Source organism: Podarcis raffonei, chromosome 6 (genome assembly GCF_027172205.1).
Source record: "Podarcis raffonei isolate rPodRaf1 chromosome 6, rPodRaf1.pri, whole genome shotgun sequence".
NCBI classification, from domain to species: Eukaryota; Metazoa; Chordata; class Lepidosauria; order Squamata; family Lacertidae; genus Podarcis; species Podarcis raffonei.
This window is the reverse complement of record NC_070607.1, coordinates 1770255-1791211: the sequence shown is the minus strand read 5'-3', so window position 1 is coordinate 1791211 and position 20957 is coordinate 1770255. Positions and strand designations below refer to the sequence as shown.

The window sequence follows — 20957 nt, the reverse complement described above, 5'->3', positions numbered from 1 at the left end:
TACACCTTTTTTTTTTTTAACAAAACATGAGACTCACAAAGTGGTTATTAGAGTTGGGCCCCAATTAAAGTGAAACGGGGGGGGGGGTGTGATGGGCTATTGCTTATCCAAATTAGGAATAGACAGACTTCAGGCTTGCAGGATCTATTTTGTTTTCTACTACAACCCCAAGAACCACCAACCAGCGCCTGATGCAAAAGATGAACTAAGAATTAAAGAACTTAGAGCCCAGAAATGTTCTTTGAATACTAGAAATAAACAAAGCTCACAGTCCTCCCACACAGAAATCCCAGCCTGGTTACACCAAGCTTTCTTCTTCATTTCAGCAGTATAATTTTGTTGGTAGCGGCAACAATCCTGAATGAATTTTTGTCTTTTTATAGCAAATGGTCATGATAATCAAATGCATTTCATTGGCTTTTAAACTTGTAACCTGTGAGCTAGTGTGTGATTGTGGATGGAGTATCAGTACTAAGCTGGGGTGCAGCTGATTTAGCCAAGTGGCTTTTTGTTGTTTATCAAACAAACCCACAAATACTCAAACAATGTTCTGGAATTAAATGATTGGACTCAGCTGTATGGGAGTGATAAGGCTCAAGAGAAATGAAGCAAAATTGAAGTTGATTCAGTACTGAAAAATACATCCAGATGAGGAATGGATTCTAACCACTTTGTGGGGCACTCAGCAGTGTTGTTCAGCCAACAGTAAGGCTTGTATCAGTGGGAGGGAAGCAATTTTCAGTGATTTCCACCCACCCCATGCCTGCCCTGACACTTTGTGGAACAGCCGTAGCTCAATAACAGAGTACAATGTTTTGTATGCAAAAGGTTCAATCCCTGATGTCTTCAGGTGAGGTTGGGAATAAATCCTGGTGAGTCGCTGCCAGTCTGTGTTGAAAATACTGAGCTAAATGGACCAATGGTGGATAAGGCAGATTCCTATGTTCCTGGAGCCTTCAACCCTCTGGGGGCAGGTTAAGGAGTGTGGGCGCCTGCAGGGGAAATCACTGTAATTTGTCCCTCTGTTTCATTGACAGAAGCTGAACAACAGCGTTAGATACAACCCATTGAGTTTAATTGGGATGCAGCAAAAATACAACTCATTGCTGGGCTGGTTTAGTTAGCTGAATAGTTTGGAATCGGAAAGGGCTAGGGATGTCTTGCCAATTTTCCACTGGAGACTGCAAGTCGTTTTCTGCTGACTTCAACCAATGTTGGTCTGGGTTGGACTCTAAACTCCCTGTTCCTGTAATAAGATTAACTCCTTTGACACCAGTGGTTTTATACTGAAGCCACTGAGAACACAGTGCAATATCATAGGCGTACAGGGGGCCAGAAAGCTGGGATTGTGCAACTGGATTCTGCAGAGTTTTCTCCTGAGAACTCTGCTGTCTCTCATACCAGGCTGCAGCAGGAAGGACCATGAAGGGGAAGAAGTGGCTTGCGGCCCATCTGGCCAGAGCTTCTGCCTGGGTGAATTAACAGACTGGTGGTGGGTGGAGAGCAAGGGATGAGAAGGCAGGGATGTCACAGATGGGAAAGGAGAGTTTATAGCTCAGAGATGGAAGAAAGAAGGAGATGTCTCAGTGCCATGATGCCAGAGGGTGCATCTAGAGCTGCAGGACAGTAGACAGCACTACATACGCCATCGGTAGTTGCATATTGGGGAGCTTTTTTTCCTAAGGCCAATTGTATCACAGAGATTGTGGCTGGGGTGTGGGAAGAGATTAAACCATCCTTCCCCAACCTTGTGCCTTGCAGATGTTCAAGAAAGCAGTCTCTCCTTGGCAGTGAGGGTTCTGTGGTTTGTTGAGTGACTAATGCCTTCGTGACTCATAGTGGCCCTTTTTGCACTGGAAAGATTAGGAAGAAGGAGTTGGACAAAATATCAGTAAATTGTAAGGGAAATTTGGAGGTCTAAATTGAAATATACTGTTTGTAGTTGTGGAGGCTCCCCATTGATAGTTTTGCTTATAATACATGGTTTTGTTTGTTCAAGTAGATGTTTTGTTTTATATTTTATATTGCCTGTGTTGTATGATTATGTCATGGCCTTTGGCTAGGATAATAAACTTACTGAACTGAACTGAGTACAGCTCCTGTAAGCCGCAGCCAGTATGATCTGTGGTCAGAGATGCTGGGAATTGTGATCCAAAACATTGGGAGGGCTCTAGGTTGGGAAAGGATGAGTTAAACCTTCCTCCCTGTGCACTGTAGTCCTGATGGAAATCATCCACTCCCCAGGCTTAGTACTTACTTACAGCAGCAGCCCCAACCCAGATGTAGTTGCCAACATTTAGTGTCTATTGTAGTTTGACCCCTAGGTTTATCTCTCCTTCAGCTACGCTAAGGCAGAGGGAAAGGCAATCTGCAAGCAGCAAGAGTAGGCCTTTTGCTAAATCCCGACCCAGAAATTCTTCTAGGGATTGGAAAATGTCACTTGACCTGCTCTCGCCTATTAATGGAGAAAGCCTTCCTTGGCTGGTCTCTTCTGCTTCTGCCTTTACTACTCGGTGGTGAAACACAAGTTGCATCCCTGCCTGATGTCCCTCGGCTTAAAGACTGTTATGGGGTCAAGTCTTAACACGGAGGAAGTTAGTTTTGGGGGTGGGGCGCTGATTCTTTGGAGGGGCTCAGCCGACAGAACCTTCAAATGACGTTGAGCAGGAAACAGTTTTATGCCATTTTGAAGGGAGGGGAGGAGGCAGTTTGAGGGATTTTTTTTTAAGCTCAAATATGTTCCCATGGAATGTAAAAGGCAAGTGGACAGGGATGTCAAAAGGGGTATTGTTTTATGAATCTTGGTTGGTGTCATTTTTATCGACCCCCACACCTGAGAATGTTGTTATTGTATAAGTTTTAATTCGGATGTCTACTCCAAGAGCACAAAGTTAATTTTAGCATTTAAGCCACAAAAACTGGCCTAGGCATTCAACAAGCCTGTAGGGCTTTGCCTCCTCTACAGCATGTATAAAACTAATCTTTTGAATGGACTGACCTTTTTGGAAGTAATAAAGCTACATGGCTGGCACCTTTGAAATAAGTGATTACTGGAACTGAGTGAGTCAAACTTAAGCCGAGTTATTGCACCTGCATGGATGGGAAGGGACAAAGTCCTTGGGCTTTGAACTAGTTAAATATAAGAAATGTGGGCAAGTATCCAATTCTTGAGCAGAGAGGGAAGGCAAGAAAAGGGTTGACAGCAGAAAAACTGCTAAACATTAACTTACAATGATGTCCAGGCTTCTTGAGGGAAAGTGTGGCCTGCATAGTAGAGCAACATAGGTACTACTTATGCCTGTGACCTGTCACTTTGCTGCATTAACTCAAAGGGTGTGGCTTGTTACAGTGGTTGGGAGGGCCTGTGGCAACTGCTGTTCATGAGTTTATAAAGCTGACAATAGTCCTTTAAGAGGATTAGGTAGTCTGATGGAGCCATCACAGCCCATAATGTACAGTCACTTCTTTTGTCTCATTATTGTCTCCGGTCAGACAGGTTTTACATGTTTTCTGTACCGGTCACAAGTAACCATAGTGCATCATGCCATCTTCAATTCTCTCTCTCTAGCTTTACTGTTAGTCCAGAATGAGGATGAGGGAGAAATTAAATTTGGTTTTGAATTTAATGTGAACCCACCATATCTGCACTTTCTAAATCATAGCCAAGTCAGCCAGGTCACAGCTCTCTGTGAAAAGTCACGGTTCTCCAAAGTTTGTAACACTATTCTCCAACCAAATAATGTGTACCAAAAGTGTGTATATTACGTAACATTATATATGTTTTAAAATTGTATATTATATGTGTATAAGAATGCAGCTATTCAAGAAAATAACATACAAAATATACTATTTTAGGGGAAATTGCTTGCAAAAGTGCATATATCAGGCAAAATTGCATACAAAAATATTGGGAGGAATCCACACTAAATTTTTAATGAGGACTTTTTAAAAAAATCACCATGATCAGAAATGTGGAGAACTGAACTTAAGACTGAAAAAATGAGAAACTGAGAGAAGCTGAAATTGAGAGATAAATCAATCTCTAGGTCTTTCAAGAAAATAAGGGAGCAAAGCAAAAACAGGGAAGGCTTTCTAGCACGAGAACTCCACATCAGTAAAGACTATCGCTACCACCCTTAGGCCCCTGTTTGTAGCGTAGACTGGTAGGGATGAAGACTGCAAGTACTGAAAAATGCAGGGGCCAGATAGACCTCAGAGACACATCCAACTCCACATAGATCAAGACATTTTCCAGCACTGCATAGCATAGATGACTGCGCTGTACATGTGCAAATATATTTATGTACAGCTACATAGAAACTTGTAAATCATTCAGTCTTGTATCGCACATTAATGAAAAATATACTCTTGCTTGATTAAAACTAACCCATTATTTAAGAAAAGCATTGGCCTTGAACCCATACCTTTAACAGTAATCCCAACATGCTAAAACTATCAAAATACCAGCCCATTTCCCTCCCCATTGAATCCTGTTTTACCCTTTCTGGGGGAATTCCAGTAAGTTACAAAAAGCCTTGACAATTACCTGTTTGCAAAAAATGAATGTCCCTACGGTAGTAAGCTCCCACTGCGAAGCATCCTAAGACTGCAGTCCAATGCATTAAGCTTCCTTTGAAAACAATGAGGTTACTTTTAAATAGACATGTAGAGGATTGTGCTCTAATCTTTCCCATTCATTTATCTCCACCTGTTAAATTTATGTGTATCAGACTGCTGGTAAAGGCACAGGAGTAGGTCCAGTGGGGGACAACAACCCCTTTCATCGTAATGTCAGAAAGCACCTGCTTTCTAGGACCTATAAGAACCTGCTGAACAATGACTGTGAAATGGAGACTTAAAATTGAATACTCCAGGGTGTGTGGAAGGAGCCTATGTTGTGCTTTACTGCCATGCTAGTCTCACCACTTCTAGACTGGGGCAGTGCTGGCATAGGGTGGAGCCACGGTGTGGGTTTCTCTCATGTGACTTGAGCATCTGATGTTACTTTAAATGGTGTGTGATGGAGCTGTTCGGAATAGAGTAGTTGCTTTGGAAGACGATCATCAGACATCCGCACAACATGACCAGTCCAACGAAGTTGATGTTGAAGAATCATTGCTTTTTCCAGTACATTGATATTAGTTCACCTGTCTTCCCAAGTGATGTGTACAATTTTTTGGAGACACCGTTGATGGAAACTTTCGAGGAGTTGGAGATGGCGTTTATAAGTGGTCCATGTTTCACAAGCATATAGTAAGGTTGGTAGTACAATAGCTTTGTAAACAAGCATTTTGGTTTCCCTGTGAATGTCTCGGTCCTCAAACACTCTGCACTTCAATCGGGAGAAAGCCGCACTCGCAGAGCTCAGGCGATGCTGGATTTCGGCATCAATGTTGGCCCTTGTGGAAAGATAACTGCCTAGGTAGGAGAAGTGATCAATATTTTCCAACGTTACAACATTGAGTTGGATTTGTGGTGCTGCAGAGGGGTTATGTTGTACTTGTTGGTGCAGCACTTTGGTTTTTTGGATGTTGAGTGATAGGCCAAGCTTTTCGTAAGCTTCTGCAAAGATATTTAGGATGGTTTGGAGGTTACCCTCTGAGTGTGCGCACACTACAGTCAACAAAAGAGTTTTAAAGACTGTCTCAAGGCAAATCTACAAAAATGTAGTATGAACACTGACGACTGGGAAACACTGGCCTGCAAGCGCTCCAGTTGGAGAACAGCCATTCCCAAAGGTGTCCTGGGCTTTGAAGACACTTGACCTCAGGACGCAAGGGAGAAACGTGCTAAGAGGAAGACACGCTTGGCAAATCCACACCTTGCTCAACTCCCGCCCGGAAACCAATGTCCCCACTGTGGAAGGACGTGTGGATCCAGAATTGGCCTCTACAGTCACTTACGGACTCATTGTTAAAACTGTGTTTATGGAAGACAATCTTACTTGACTATGAGTGATCGCCAAAGAAGAAGAAGATGGAGCTGTCCTTTGGCTGCTCCCGTGATAATGTGGGATGGGGCCACAGGGTGCCAGGGAGATGGCAAGCCAGGGTGCCATTAAATGTAGGAGGTGTATGTTCAGTGGATAGGCTAGTACTTTTTGTTGTGTCCCCCAAGGCTGTAGCAGTCACCTAAATTTGAAAAGAGAAACATTCTCTGTGAGCAGTACCATGCCTGTAGATTGCTTTTTGGTCATTAAGTTTTTGGAAAGCTTGAGCCCAAAAACTAATATGGAAAGAGTGGGGTGGGGGAAGCCTCCCTTACCCACTTCACAGCATTTCTTTAGCTGTCTTATTTTTGCCAGAGTGGTGGTGGGGGGGGTGCAATCTGAAATTTGGCATGAAAACTGCTCTCGCTGCGAAGTGCTTAGAGTTTTGGCTTTGAATTAAACAAGTTATGAGCCTTGGAAAATCCTGTACTGGGAATGCAATTTAGACTTTATCCACAGAGCTTGTCAACTGTATGATTTAAGTTGTGCATGCATGCATAGCTAACCTTATTCTCCAGTGCAAATTATGGAAAGAAGGACTGATACCTGTCCCTTTAGAGCAGGGATGGGGAACCTGTGGCCCTCCAGATGCTGTTGGACTTCAGATGCTCCAGATGCTGGCATGGTCAAGAGTCAGGGGTGATGGGAGATGTAAGAGCAACATCTGGAGGGCAACAGGTTGCCCACCTCTGCCCTAGAAAGCTGCAGTCAAGCTTTCCAATTCCACCCTCCAGCAATGTAGAAGGCAATACTACGTCCCTATGCCTGCACCAACGGCAAGCATGGAGGTGGAGTTGCCAGTCCGCACTGCAGCCATGGCTTCTTATGGAGAGTCACAGCATGCCAAACCCAATCAAGAATCAGTGTGAATGTATGCAATCTAAATAAATAAGTAGTAGAAATAAATTTCTACATATTGGTGTGCATTAAACAGGTAAATAAATGTGCCAGTTTGGGTGACTGGGTGGTGCCGATTCCATTTCCACTTTTTGGCCCAGGTGTGCACAAATGGCTTTGGGTCCCTGGCCTCCCTTCCTGTCATTTTGGAGACATGTAAGCAGAGGAGGGGAGATGTAGCAAGCTGACTTTTTGCAGTGGGTCAGCTTAAAATGTCACATTGTCATTTTCTTACCTCTTGATGCTGAATGCTGAGCTGGGCTTCTGAGAGTTTGCAGCATTCTCTGTTTTCTAACATGATAACATGTCAAAGGCTTATTCTCACAGTAAGATCAAAATCATCAGTGAAATTGCAGGGGGCACACTTCTGTTTAAGCATCTGTCACTGAAATGTGTGTAAAGTATTATGTCCACATCAGTATTTACATGCCATTGCAGTTCCCAAAATTATGCCCTTTTCTGTAATGCCTCAATTAGCTCTCAGTAACAATTTGCTTTATTGTATAATTTTTGTAGCTCCCCAGACTGATGTAGACCTCCTACCTCCCTCACTTCTCTGTTTGTTTCTTTGGATGAGAGCAGTAGTGGGCACAACTGGGGAGAATCTAGGGATAAGAATTTTTGTAACTGGAAATCTGATCAGTGAATTTTTGGAAGGGGGAACAATTTGAGGGGGAATCTGGGAAGGAAATTGATGTGTAAAGAGGAAATAGTTTCAGTGCATGGGGTTGTGGTAGAGGAATGCTAATTGGGTTTGTTTATTGCATAAAGACCTAAGAAGATTCCTGCTGGGTCAGACCAAAGTCCCTCTCTGTCCACCATTCTGTTTAACAGCAGCCAGCCTCCCTGGAAACTCACAAGCAAGGCATAAAAGTGATGCCCTTGCTAGTCTATTCTTTGTTCCTAGCAACTGGTAGCAACTGGTAAAGGTAAGGTAAAGGAGCCCTCCCCTTCATGGATCACTGCCTTGCCGTGGCGAAGGGGCTTGAATAACTCAGAAAAGCTATGAGCTATGCTGTGCAGGGCCACCCAAGATAGACAGGTCATAGTGGAGAGTTTTGACCAAACGTGATCCACCTGGAGCAGGAACCGGCAAGCCACTCCAGTATCCCTGCCAAGAAAACTCCATGGACCAAGACAACAGGCATATAAAAGTTATAACACTGGAAGATGAGCCCCTCAGGTCGGAAGGCGTCCAACATGCTACTGAGGAAGAGCGGAGGACAAGTACAAGTAGATTCAGAGCTGATGAAGCGGCTGGGCCAAAGCCAAAAGAACGCTCAATTGCGGATATGCCTGGAAGCGAAAGGAAAATCCAATGCTGTAAAGAAAAATATTGCATAGGAACCTGGAATGTAAGAACCATGAACCTTGGTAAGTTGGATGTGGTAAAAAATGAGACGGCAAGGCTTTTTCAGCGTCTATAAACATCATTGCCACTTTCTTTTCATTTTTAGCCTCCAAATATTCTATTATATTCAAAATATTCCTTATATTCTCTTTCATTTGTCTTCCTGGTAGGAACCCGGCTTGATCTTGATGTATATATTCATTTAATATTTTTTTTAATCTGTTAGCTAGGATATTTGCAAACAATTTGTAATCATTATTTAACAAGGAAATAGGCCTATAGTTTTTAATTTGCAGCAAATCTGCGTCTTGTTTTGGAATTACTGTTATATAGGCCTGTTTCCATGTTTCTGGGATTTTGCCTGTGTTCAGTATTTCATTCATGACATCTTTCAATGGGTTCACTAATTGTTCATTTAATATCTTATAATATTTTGCCGTAAAACCATCCGGGCCTGGAGACGCTGAAAAAGCCTTCGATAATGTTTCTTGGAAGTTCATGATAAAGCTGTTAGAACAAATTAGAAGTGGTCCCAAGTTTTTAAAAGCAATAGCAGCAATCACATCTACTACTGTGGGCAAGAATCCCGTACAATAAATGGAGTGGCCCTCATAGTCAACAAAAGAGTGGCAAAAGCTGTACTGGGATGCAATCTCAAAAATGATAGAATGATCTTGATACGAATCCAAGGCAGACCTTTAAACATCACAGTAATCCAAGTTTATGCACCAACCACTGGTGCTGAAGAAACTGAAATTGACCAATTCTATGAAGACTTACAACACCTTATAGAAATGACACCAAAGAAGGATGTTCTTCTCATTATAGGGGATTGGAATGTTAAAGTAGGGAGTCAAGAGATAAAAGGAACAACTGGCAAGTTTGGCCTTGGAGTTCAAAACAAAGCAGGGCAAAGGCTAATAAGAGTTCTGCCAAGAGAACAAGCTGGTCATCACAAACACTCTTTTCCAACAACACAAGAGACGACTCTACACATGGACATCACCAGATGGGCAGCATCGAATCAGATTGATTATATTCTCTGCAGCCAAAGATGGAGAAGCTCTATACAGTCAGCAAAAACAAGACCTGGAGCCGACTGTGGCTCAGATCATCAGCTTCTTATAGCAAAATTCAAGCTTAAACTGAAGAAAGTAAGAAAAACCACTGGGCCGGTAAGATATAATCTAAGTCAAATCCCTTATGAATACACAGTGGAAGTGAGGAACAGGTTTAAGGATTTAGATTTGGTGGACAGAGTGCCTGAAGAACTATGGACGGAGGCTCGTAACATTATACAAGAGGCAGCAACTAAAACCATCCCAATGAAATGGAAATGCAAGAAAGCAAAGTGGCTGTCCAACGAGGCCTTGCAAATAGCAGGGGAGAGAAGGCAAGCAAAATGTGAGGGAGATAGTGAAAGATACAGGAAATTGAATGCAGATTTCCAAAAAATAGCAAGGAGAGACAAGAAGGCCTTCTTAAACGAGCAATGCAAAGAAATAGAGGAAAACAATAGAATGGGAAAAACCAGAGATCTGTTCAAGAAAATTGGAGATATGAAAGGAACATTTCGTACAAAGATTTCCATAATAAAAGACAAAAGTGGAAAGGACCTAACAGAAGCAGAAGACATCAAGAAGAGGTGGCAAGAATACACAGAGGAACTATACCAGAAAGAAATGGATGTTTCATATACCCCAGGTAGTGTGGTTGCTGACCTTGAGCCAGACATCCTGGAGAGTGAAGTCAAATGGGCTTTAGAAAGTTCTGCTAATAACAAGGCCAGTGGAAGTGATGATATTCCAGCTGAACTATTTAAAATTTTAAAAGATGATGCTGTTAAGGTGCTACACTCAATATGCCAGCAAATTTGGAAAACTCAGCAGTGGCCAGAGGATCGGAGAAGATCAGTCTACACCCCAATCCCAAAGAAGGGCAGTGCCAAAGAATGCTCCAACTACCGCACAATTGCACTCATTTCACACACTAGCAAGGTTATGCTTAAAATTCTACAAGGCAGGCCTAAGCAGTATGTGGACCAAGAACTCCCAGAAGTGCAAGCTGGATTTCGAAGGGGCAGAGGAACCAGAGACCAAATTGCAAACATGTGCTGGATTATGGAGAAAGCTAGAGAGTTCCAGAAAGACATCTACTTTTGCTTCATTGACTATGCAAAAGCCTTTGACTGTGTCTACCACAGCAAACTATGGCAAGTTCTTAAAGAAATGGGAGTGCCTGATCACCTCATCTGTCTCCTGAGAAATCTCTATGTGGGACAAGAAGCTACAGTTAGAACTGGATATGGAACAACTGATTGGTTCAAAATTGGGAAAGGAGTATGGCAAGGCTGTATATTGTCTCCCTGCTTATTTAACTTATATGCAGAATTCATCATGCGAAAGGCTGGGCTGGATGATTCCCAAGCCGGAATTAAGATTGCCGGAAGAAATATCAACAACCTCAGATATGCAGATGACACAACCTTGATGGCAGAAAGTGAGGAGGAATTAAAGAACCTTTTAATGAGGGTGAAAGAGGAGAGCGCAAAATATGGTCTGAAGCTCAACATCAAAAAAACGAAGATCATGGCCACTGGTCCCATCACCTCCTGGCAAATAGAAGGGGAAGAAATGGAGGCAGTGAGAGATTTTACTTTCTTGGGCTCCATGATCACTGCAGATGGTGACAGCAGTCACGAAATTAAAAGACGCCTGCTCCTTGGGAGAAAGGCAATGGCAAACCTAGACAGCGTCTTAAAAAGCAGAGACATCACCTTGCCAACAAAGGTCCGTATAGTTAAAGCCATGGTTTTCCCAGTAGTGATGTATGGAAGTGAGAGCTGGACCATAAAGAAGGCTGATCACCGAAGAATTGATGCTTTTGAATTATGGTGCTGGAGGAGACTCTTGAGAGTCCCATGGACTGCAAGAAGATCCAACGCATTCTTAAGGAAATCAGCCCTGAGTGCTCACTGGAAGGACAGATCGTGAAGCTGAGTCTCCAATACTTTGGCCACCTCATGAGAAGAGAAGACTCCCTGGAAAATACCCTGATGTTGGGAAAGGTTGAGGGCACAAGAAGAAGGGGACGACAGAGGACGAGATGGTTGGACAGTGTTCTTGAAGCTACAAACATGAGTCTGACCAAACTGCGGGAGGCAGTGGAAGACAGGAGTGCTCTGGTCCATGGGGTCACGAAGAGTCGGACACGACTAAACAACTAAACAACAACAAAAGGAGCCCTGGATGGATACGTCCAAACAAAGGCGACTATGAGGCTGAGGGAACTGCTAGGTTGGCAGGAGCTAGGACAGAGAAACAGGAACTCACCCCATCGCGGGGATTCAAACGGCCAACCTTACAATCAACAAGCCCAAGAGGCTCAGTGGTTTAGACCACAGTACCACCCACATCCCTGGGACGGCAGTTCAAAAGCACACCAGTGTAAGTAGATAAAAAGGTACCACTGTGGCGGGAAGGTAACGGGCGTTTCTGTGCACTCTGGCACTCATAACGGTGTCTTGTTGTGCCAGAAGTGGCTTAGTCCTGCTGGCCACATGACCCAGAAAGCTGTGGACAAACGCCAGCTCCCTCAGCCTGAAAGCAAGATGAGCGCCGCAACCACATAGTCCTCTTTGACTGGACTTAACCGTTCAGTTACCTTTACCTATTTAGAGATGTACTACCTCTGAACATCTAGGGACGCAGGTGGCGCTGTGGGTTAAACCACTAAGCCTAGGACTTGCTGATCAGAAGGTTGCCGGTTCGAATCCCCGCAACGGCGTGAGCGCCCGTTGCTCGGTCCCTGCTCCTGCCAACCCAGCAGTTTGAAAGCATGTCAAAGTGCAAGTAGATAAATAGGTATTGCTCCGGCGGAAAGGTAAACGGTGTTTCCGTGCGCTGCTCTGGTTCACCAGAAGCGGCTTAGTCATGCTGGCCACATGACCTGGAAGCTGTACGCCATAAGATGAGCACCGCAACCCCAGAGTCAGTCACGACTGGACCTAATGGTCAGGGGTCCCTTTACCTTTACCTCTGAACATGGAAGTTCTTTTTACTATTGTATCTGATAGGAGCGGGTTTTATTGGCTGGCTGAGTTTTATGAAAGTGGAGCCATGAAAACGTTTGGGTGGGTAGATGGGACATAGGTTGCCCTCTTTCAGAAGCATTAGCTGTTACTTCTGGTGCAGCAGTGCTTGGGATTCAAGTCGGCAGGTAAGTGGATAAGACTGGTAGAACTAGGATGGCTTTAATGTATATTGGCATGTCAGCCCCCAAGACCTGCCAGAATGCAGCTTTACTAATAGTTATTGTTGTTTAGTTGTTTAGTCGTGTCCGACTCTTCGTCACCCCATGGACCAGAGCACGCCAGGCACCTCTGTCCTCCACTACCTCCCACAGTTTGGTCAAACTCATGCTGGTAACCTCGAAAACACTGTCCAACCATCTTGTCCTCTGTCGCCCCCTTCTCCTTGTGCCCTCCATCTTTCCCAACATCAGGGTCTTTTCCAGGGAGTCTTCTCTTCTCATGAGGTGGCCAAAGTACTGGAGCCTCAGCTTCACGATCTGTCCTTCCAGTGAGCACTCAGGGCTGATTTCCTTCAGAATGGATGCGTTTGATCTTCTTGCAGTCCATGGGACTCTCAAGAGTCTCCTCCAGCACCATAATTCAAAAGCATCAATTCTTCGGCGAAAAGCCTTCTTTATGGTCCAGCTCTCACTTCCATACATGACTACTGGGAAAACCATAGCTTTAACTATACGGGCCTTTGTTGGCAAGGTGATGTCTCTGCTTTTTAAGATGCTGTCTAGGTTTGTCATTGCTTTACTAATTAGATCCACCAAAGAACACCTAGCTGACTTTCCTAGCTGGTTTCAGAGCAAGCATTCTGTATGATTACTCTAGTTCCTTGCCTTTTTAAATCTGTTACAAAACCACTTCAGAATCAAAGAGAAAAACACTAATATTGTACCGTTGTTTCACACACAGAGACAAAGACACACCACACACACACACACACACACACACACACGTGCAAATTTCATCCTTTACTGCTGCATTAAAGATCATAGAAAACTAATCAGATCATCATTTCTTGCTCTAGTTTTTATACAGTGCTCTTCAAATAGTTACAAAGCATTCTAACAGTGTGTTCTGGAATATGGATCCTGAACATTTGTTCAATATCAAAGTGCCAGAAACCATTTATTTATTCCAAATTGAACATTATCATGAATTATAGCAAATCTTTGAAAATAAAAGCCCTTATTTGTTTTTGTTTTTAAATTGAAAACTTGTAAAGTTGGACTACGGCCAGCCTCCCTGGAGTGGGAGTCCTGGAATATTGAGGTCATGACACGTGACATCTCATGCCTGAGCTCAGAGACCTTCAAATTGTATTCCTGCTTAGATGCTGGTAAATGTATCCTTCTGACTTTCCTTTCAGAATAGGGAAAGAAGCTCCGTGATTTCCTTGCTCTCAACTGCTGTGGTAATTACACAGTTGGCTTTGGGTCTAGCAATTTTGTGAGACATGTATGTACTTATTGTTACTGTTTTCCCCAAGGCTATTTCAAAGAATCATTAAAAGTAGTTCTAGGAAATGGATAAACCAGAGATATTGAAAATCCCAGTTCTAATCAAGTAAACATTTCAGATTACCAGATAAGACTATTGTGTTTTTTTATCTTTCTCTGAACTTGCTCTCTCTACAGTGCAATAGCTATGATCATAGACTCATTCTAAGCTCTTCCTACAAGCCAATTCAGACACTTCCTTTACCTCCAGCTGACCAAGGGCATTTGAGAACAAAGAAATGAAATGTCCTGTTCCCTGTTTCCCTTGCCTTCAGAAGTTTCTTGGAACTCCATTAGACCAGAAAATACCTTTTATAAATTTGAGTAAATTAGTGCCTACAAATAGTTAAGGATGGATGATCCTGTATCGCCAAAATATTAAGTATAGCCAAAATAATATAGATAGATAAATTAATGCATTTTAAAAGGGTAAATGGTCATCTGTTTAAATTCTGGCAAGTGTTCATAAAATTTTGGCATAGGGTTAAATCTTGATAAAATATAGACAATAATACTGATTCAGTTATTTGATTAATTTGAGGTTGTGTGTGATTTTAGAGCCAAAAGAAATTTATCTGAGTAAGCTCAGGTCCCCTAATGAATACCCAGTATGTCTGTTAAATCAATTTAGCAGACGTAATAACTGGTGCTTCAAAATGCTACATTGTGGTATTTATTAATTCCATTTTTACTTGATGAGGCCGAGTGGACAGCCTTATTTTCTGCTAGGGGCTGCATTGCCAGCAGTGAGCAGACCAAGAACCAATGGGGGGGGCAGAGACAGAAGTATTTTGGATTAATTAATCCAGAATAAAGAGCACCCTGTCTCAATTTTCACCATGGCTATGTCACATTGTAATTCCCAATTCTGTGCAAATCTGCTCAGAAGTCATAGAATCATAGAATCATAGAGTTGGAAGAGACCACAAGGGCCATCGAGTCCAACCCCCTGCCAAGCAGGAAACACCATCAGAGCACTCCTGACATATGGTTGTCAAGCCTCTGCTTAAAGACCTCCAAAGAAGGAGACTCCACCACACTCCTTGGCAGCAAATTCCACTGTCAAACAGCTCTTACTGTCAGGAAGTTCTTCCTAATGTTTAGGTGGAAACATTAGTCAGTCTCAGGTCTGATGGGGTTTGCCTCAAATAAATTATACTGTAGATTTTTTTAAAAAATCGCAACAGACCAGTGCTGCTCCTGTTGTGGGAACACCTAAATTTTTGGTGTTCACAGAGTGTGCACAAACTCTTGTCCTTTTCCTTAATTCTGACATACTTTATTTAATCATCTTCATGTGATGACCTCCAGGCTTTTAATGTTTGAAAGAAAAGAAAAATCATGTTTTTTCAACTTGGATGCAACTTTACTGTGCAGTCTAGATCCATCTTGATTTGTGGTGCCCTGTTGTAAACAGTGGGGCGCGGGTGGCACTGTGGGTTAAACCACAGAGCCTAGGGCTTGCCGATCAGAAGGTCGGCGGTTCGAATCCCTGTGACAGGGTGAGCTCCCGTTGCTTGGTCCCTGCTCCTGCCCACCTAGCAGTTCGAAAGCATGTCAAAGTGCAAGAAGATAAATAGGTACCGCTCTGGCGGGAAGGTAAATGGCATTTCCGTGCGCTGCTCTGGTTCGCCAGAAGCGGCTTAGTCATGCTGGCCACATGACCTGGAAGCTGTACGCCGGCTCCCTCGGCCAATAAAGCGAGATGAGCGCTGCAACCCCAGAGTCAGTCACGACTGGACCTAACGGTCAGGGGTCCCTTTACCTTTACTATTGTAAACAGTAAGGCTCCTGGCTATAACTGAGCTACTGACTTTGGATGTGTTGTTTCAAAGTAGAACACTTTCCCCGCCTCCAGATATTTTATTTCTTAGAAACAAATTGTTGGGTCATTATCTAATCATTTCCACTGCAGTCTTCCAAATATCTATTCAGAAGTCAGCCACACTGAGTTTTACTTTCCTGATTCCTGTACCTGCAAGGATAAATTTTATATTGTAAACTGCCCTGAGATATTTGGATGAAGGGCAGCATAGAAATTTATTTAATTAATTATGTTTTCTTTTTAATACATCTGTTTTGTGCAAAAACAGCTCTACACATAAGAGCTGTTTTAAAATAAAAATACTGCGAACCTGCCTTCAGCAGCAACTGGTGGAAAAAAGCAGGCATCATCCTTTGCTTTGAGCTTATAGAAAGAAAGTGAAAATTGTGGGCGCGACAATAGATGGCACTCAGCAAAATGTCACTGCACAAAAAGCCCACCCACACAATACACTTCAGTGTATCCACTGTCATGTAATGTGTGATTTTATATTGGATTTTCTCCCCTTTTTGGATTATCCACAAATTGGGAAAATCTGAATTTAGCAAGGGGAAAGTACAGACTCCCACTTGGATGAGGAGGACATTGTGTGGGTGCTTGCAATCAATCAATCAATCAAAAAAACACAAACTGTTTCAAATCCATATTAAATGCCAATATGGATCAGCCTTTGGGCTTTTCCAGCATTGCCAGGAACATCTTTTTTTTTCCTTCCATGGGGAAGGTTATCATCCAGCCTGGAGAACTCAAAAGGCTTACTACCCTTGTGTAGCTGGTCCTAATGAAGGTATTTCCCTACTGCTACTTTTGCATTTCCTGTGTTACTTTTTGGGAAGTTTGATTCCTTATATATTCATGGGTCTAACAGCATTTTCCCATGTGAGACTTCCTTAATGCAGATGTGAAGCCTTCATGTGTAATGTCTGCAGTGCATGTTTGATCTCTGTTCTGTTGCACATGAACCATATTTGTGTGTGTCACAGTCAGTGTGAAAAAGTTGGATGGCACTTTCAGCTTCGGAAGTTGTGGAAATGCTCTAACTCTTTCCCTCCCCCTTTCCATCCCTTCAGCTCCGAACCCCGGGGATCATTTGGATAAAGTCAGGGCTCAAGACTAGCGCCTTCCTTTCGCTGTGGCTTTTGCTGAGCAGCGCCTCCTTCACCAGGTGCATTTCTAGCCCTGATGGCTTTTGGGAGCTTGAAGGACCATTCCCCGTTGCCTTGGAAGATGGGCTTCTTCCTCCTCTTCCCTGAGCAGCGCCACTTTCCCTTGTGAGCCCCTCGCGGGGGTCGCTCAGATTGAATTATCTGACGCGTCCAGAGAATAGAAGTTGAGCTGCCCCCTCGGCCCCCCCCCCTCTTCTCTTGGGGCGCCTCGCAGGAGAGGCTGAGCTCCGCTTGGAGTCGCGGAGGCCGAGAGAGTCTTTCTGGCTCGGAAGCCCCGCAAGAGAAGAGCATCAACAGGAAAGCCTGACCTCACTCGCGCTGTGTCGGGGCGGAGTCTGCGCGCCGCGCTGGCTCGGGGTGTTTCTGCCTGCCGGGGCCGCGGAGCGCAGAGGAGCCGCGGGCGGGAGCGCCATGCCCCTTCCAAGGGCCGCGGAGAAGGCTCAGGATGAAACTGCTCGGGAGAGCTAAAATGGTAATGAAGGCTTCTCTCATTCTCATTCTTCCAAGGCTTCTCTTTTAGGCAGCGACTCCTCCTTTCAGGAGCGGATTTACTGTTCCGAGGGGAAGCGGACATGTCCTTCCCTCTCTCCCTCCGGCTGCCTCTTCAGGGAGTAATTTAAAGTATCTTTTCAGAACCTTTCCTGCTCTTGCTGCTGCTTAGTGTGACTCGCTATTGTTAAAACGATGCTTCTCTGCAAACTAATGAACTTTTCTGTCGCTGCGCTCGGTGTGGGAAGGAACGGGGGGGCGACGGGAAACAGTAGGAAAGGAAGCTAGCTGGACAAACTTTTTGATAAACTGGGGATATTATCTTCCTTGGTCAGCCACAAAGAGCTGCTTAAATCTGTATTAATCAACAAACCCAGAGGTTTGTTGCGGAACAGATTTCCAATCCAGTTTAAGAGATGTTATGATAGTTTTTCCTCTCAGCTTTCTGGCATGTGTGACTTAAAAAACAAACAAACTTTGGTGGACATCACTAAGACGGATAACCCTTGCACATCCTGTTATATTATTTAAATATTTAAATGAAGATTTACTGTAATTTACATGCCTGTTAGAGGACTATCTGTCTTTCTGAGTAATTAATTATTTTAAACGTGCAGCTATCTCTGCAGTGGTAAAAGTAATGCTAATGCTACTTGGTGGTAAGTCGGGAGCATTTCCTTAGGAAAAGACATGGCAAAACTATTTGAAATATGTGCAGTCCTGGCCGATTGTGTGTGGTGGGGACGGGGAAAGCTAAGTGGAAACTCATGGTCTCCTGATACCACAGGCGAGAAGAGCTTGCCAAGTATATCCCAGAGATCAGCCTCCCTTGGCAAGTGTCTTGTCTTCGTCTGTGATAGTTGTATTTTGCTTTGTACCCCTTGGGCTGTGCAGTCAGCCCCCAGCAACAAGTTCTGCAGCTGTTGATGGAAACAACCTGTTGTTGTTGTTGTTTTAAGTCAAGCGTTTGTTTTCTTCCTGCGACAGAGCTCAATTCAGGATTGGGGTGAAGAGGTAGAGGAAGGCGCAGTTTACCATGTCACCCTCAAAAGAGTGCAGATTCAACAGGCTGCTAATAAAGGAGCAAGATGGCTAGGGGTGAGTAAAAAAATAAAAATAAAATGTCAGATTGGCATCTTGTACAAATGCTTGGTGGACTTTGGAGTCCTGGTTGAAAGAGCTGAAGTCCAAGTGTACTCTGAAATGCTGCCAAAGCCTGATTTTAACATTAAAATTCTTGCTGGTTTCCTTTTGCATTTGGTTCTTCATCTCTGAGCACGAGACCTGAAATTTAAGAATCTGGGTGAACTGTAGCATCGATGCAGCTTTTATACACACACACACACAAAATCACCACCGTTGTAATGCATATAGGGATTTAAATTTGGGTTTCTCTTGTGTGTGTTTTTTTAGAGAGGGGGGAATAGCTCAGTGGTTGTGTACAGTACAGGCTTTGCAGAAGGTCCCACATTCAAACCCTGGCATGTTGAGTTGGACGATTTTCTGATGGCAGGGCTGGGACAAAGCTGTGCCAGAGACTTTAGAGAGCTGTTGCCAATCCAAGTGCACTATTCTGGGCTAGGTAGACCAAGTGCCAGGTATAAAAATGTTCCCATTTGTTTTGAACTGGATACTGCAGCATTCGCCATCCTGGTGCTCTCTAGCTGTTTTGTACTACAACTTCCATCTGCTCCTGCCAGTGAAGACTGGCATATAATATTCCTCCAGATAATGATATTGAGAACACACTGATAAAGCCAGGCAGACTTTGGCCTTGCCAGTATTTATACGGGGAACTTCTGAGCTCCCCCTACCATGCAACCCCAAAGAAGAGTGGATATATGTGTAACTTCCTCTGTTCTTTCCATATTGCAGAGTTGGGCATTTTTATTTGTGCTTACACATCTGATGTGTAGAAAAGGCTACTCTTCTGCAGAAGTTTCAAGCCCGTAAAAATGCACAACTACATTGTGCTAAGCCTTATATGGCATGGGTGGGGACTCCAGTTCCCATCAGTCTCAGCTGGTATCACTAATGGTCAGGGAGGATGGGGGTTGGAGTTCAGTGATATCTGGAAGAGCACCATGCCGGCTTCCCCTTAGGTTTTCAATCTCTGCTCTGCTGGACTTGGTGAGAGCTTGTATTAAATGACAGCTTTCCAACACCCACTGGCAGAGGAAGAGGTGTGCGGGGGGAGCGCACTGCCCCCGGCAGCACGATCCTGGTGGGGTGCCATCGCGGCTGCCCCCCCGCCCATGCTGGGCGCCACGCCCCCACAGGCGGCACGCCACGCACCCGGACGTGCGCCACATCCCTGGGCGCCACATCCCCCCCAGTGTCAGAGCATGAAGTTCTGCCACTGCCAACACCAACCATTGTTCTGGTAAAATGTATGATCTTTCTTAATGTTTCTTACCCTTTGGTATTAACAAGGCAGCCACTGCATATTGCTACTCTTCAGTTATCCTGATGATTTTATAGAAACTGAGAATCTTCCCAATGGGATCAGTTGCTTTGGAATGATTACTACTTGGGCCATGCCCCAAGTGCTGCACCCCTGTACCCACCAGACATGTCGGATGTCCATGCTCAAGTAAGGGTGTGTGAGACTTACTAATGCAGAGAGGCAACCTTGTGCAATATGTGCATGTAGTGCCCATATGAGAAAGGTATCTAATGTGAGGCTGAGTCCAACAACATCCTAAGGGCCACAGGTCCTGCATTCTTCCTGCCACAGAGTGATAGGCTATATAGAGGCACCTTGTCTGGATATGGCTTATGTTATATTTTACAGTGAGGCTTGAATTATTTCCATCTTGGTATGTGTTGTTGTTTGTTGAAATGCAATTTTGGTTTCTTTGGTATTTTTATTGTCTTGTCTTGTAAGGGTTTAAGAAGCTTGGTTGCTTTAAGCTATCTCAAGTGTCCATTTCAAAAAGGCAGGCAATGAATAAATGCAATAATACATATTTAATCACTTGGAAGTTGCCTTGAGTGCAGTATAGCATAAAGTCGGTTTAGAAATTCTAAAAATAAAGATCTTATTTTCAAGCATTTGTTTATTGTGAATATAAAAAATGCCTTCTATGGGAAAGCACAACAAAAATTAGCTTGGATTTTCAGTTCTGTGCATCTTTCTCTCTCCTTTTTAACATCTCTACCTGATAGATATTTTAAGGAACATTGGAACTTAAATAGAATTCTTGTCAGGTGGACTACGTTATGAAGCAACATGGCCAGGCAATATTCCCTCCAGTGCATCTAAGATAGTGCTGGGAATGTCCCTCTCTTTTCATATTCCTAAGAAATACACAGCGTTCTCAGATGAGCAGATGACTTCAAGTCTGCTTCCTTTGCAGTGGCAGGTTTCCCATCTTTGCCTCCTGCTTTTAAGAAGGATTGGTTGGGCGGGGGGATAAAATATTTGAATATTTGTCACAGATGACAGCTTTTGCTGGGGTAAAAGGCCATTGAGAGTGGCACTCTGTCCTGTAGCAGAATTAAAAAAATAATACAAAGGAGGGAATTTTTAAAGACTGCTTTTGTCTGCTTTAATTCGGAGTCTCGGAGCACAGGATTGTGGATCTGGTTCAGCATCAAGGGCCATGCTGGAAAGGCATCTTGAAGCAAAGGGTGGTAGCTAATTTACATTCCAGTTAT

General features: G+C 43.7%; 1 protein-coding gene across 6 annotated transcripts in view; it reads left to right on the top strand.

Moving 5' to 3' along the window:
* Positions 1–20957, top strand: part of RGL1 (ral guanine nucleotide dissociation stimulator like 1) — a 133264-nt gene that overhangs the window by 17425 nt on the left and 94882 nt on the right. For 2 of the 6 annotated variants that reach the window (XM_053391086.1, XM_053391082.1), the window contains exon 3: positions 18285–18395. The exons of 1 other annotated variant lie outside the window; for it this stretch is intronic. In XM_053391086.1, coding sequence (XP_053247061.1) covers positions 18285–18395 — 111 coding nt within the window. 3 more of the 6 variants (XM_053391084.1, XM_053391088.1, XM_053391085.1) reach the window with 3 other exon arrangements.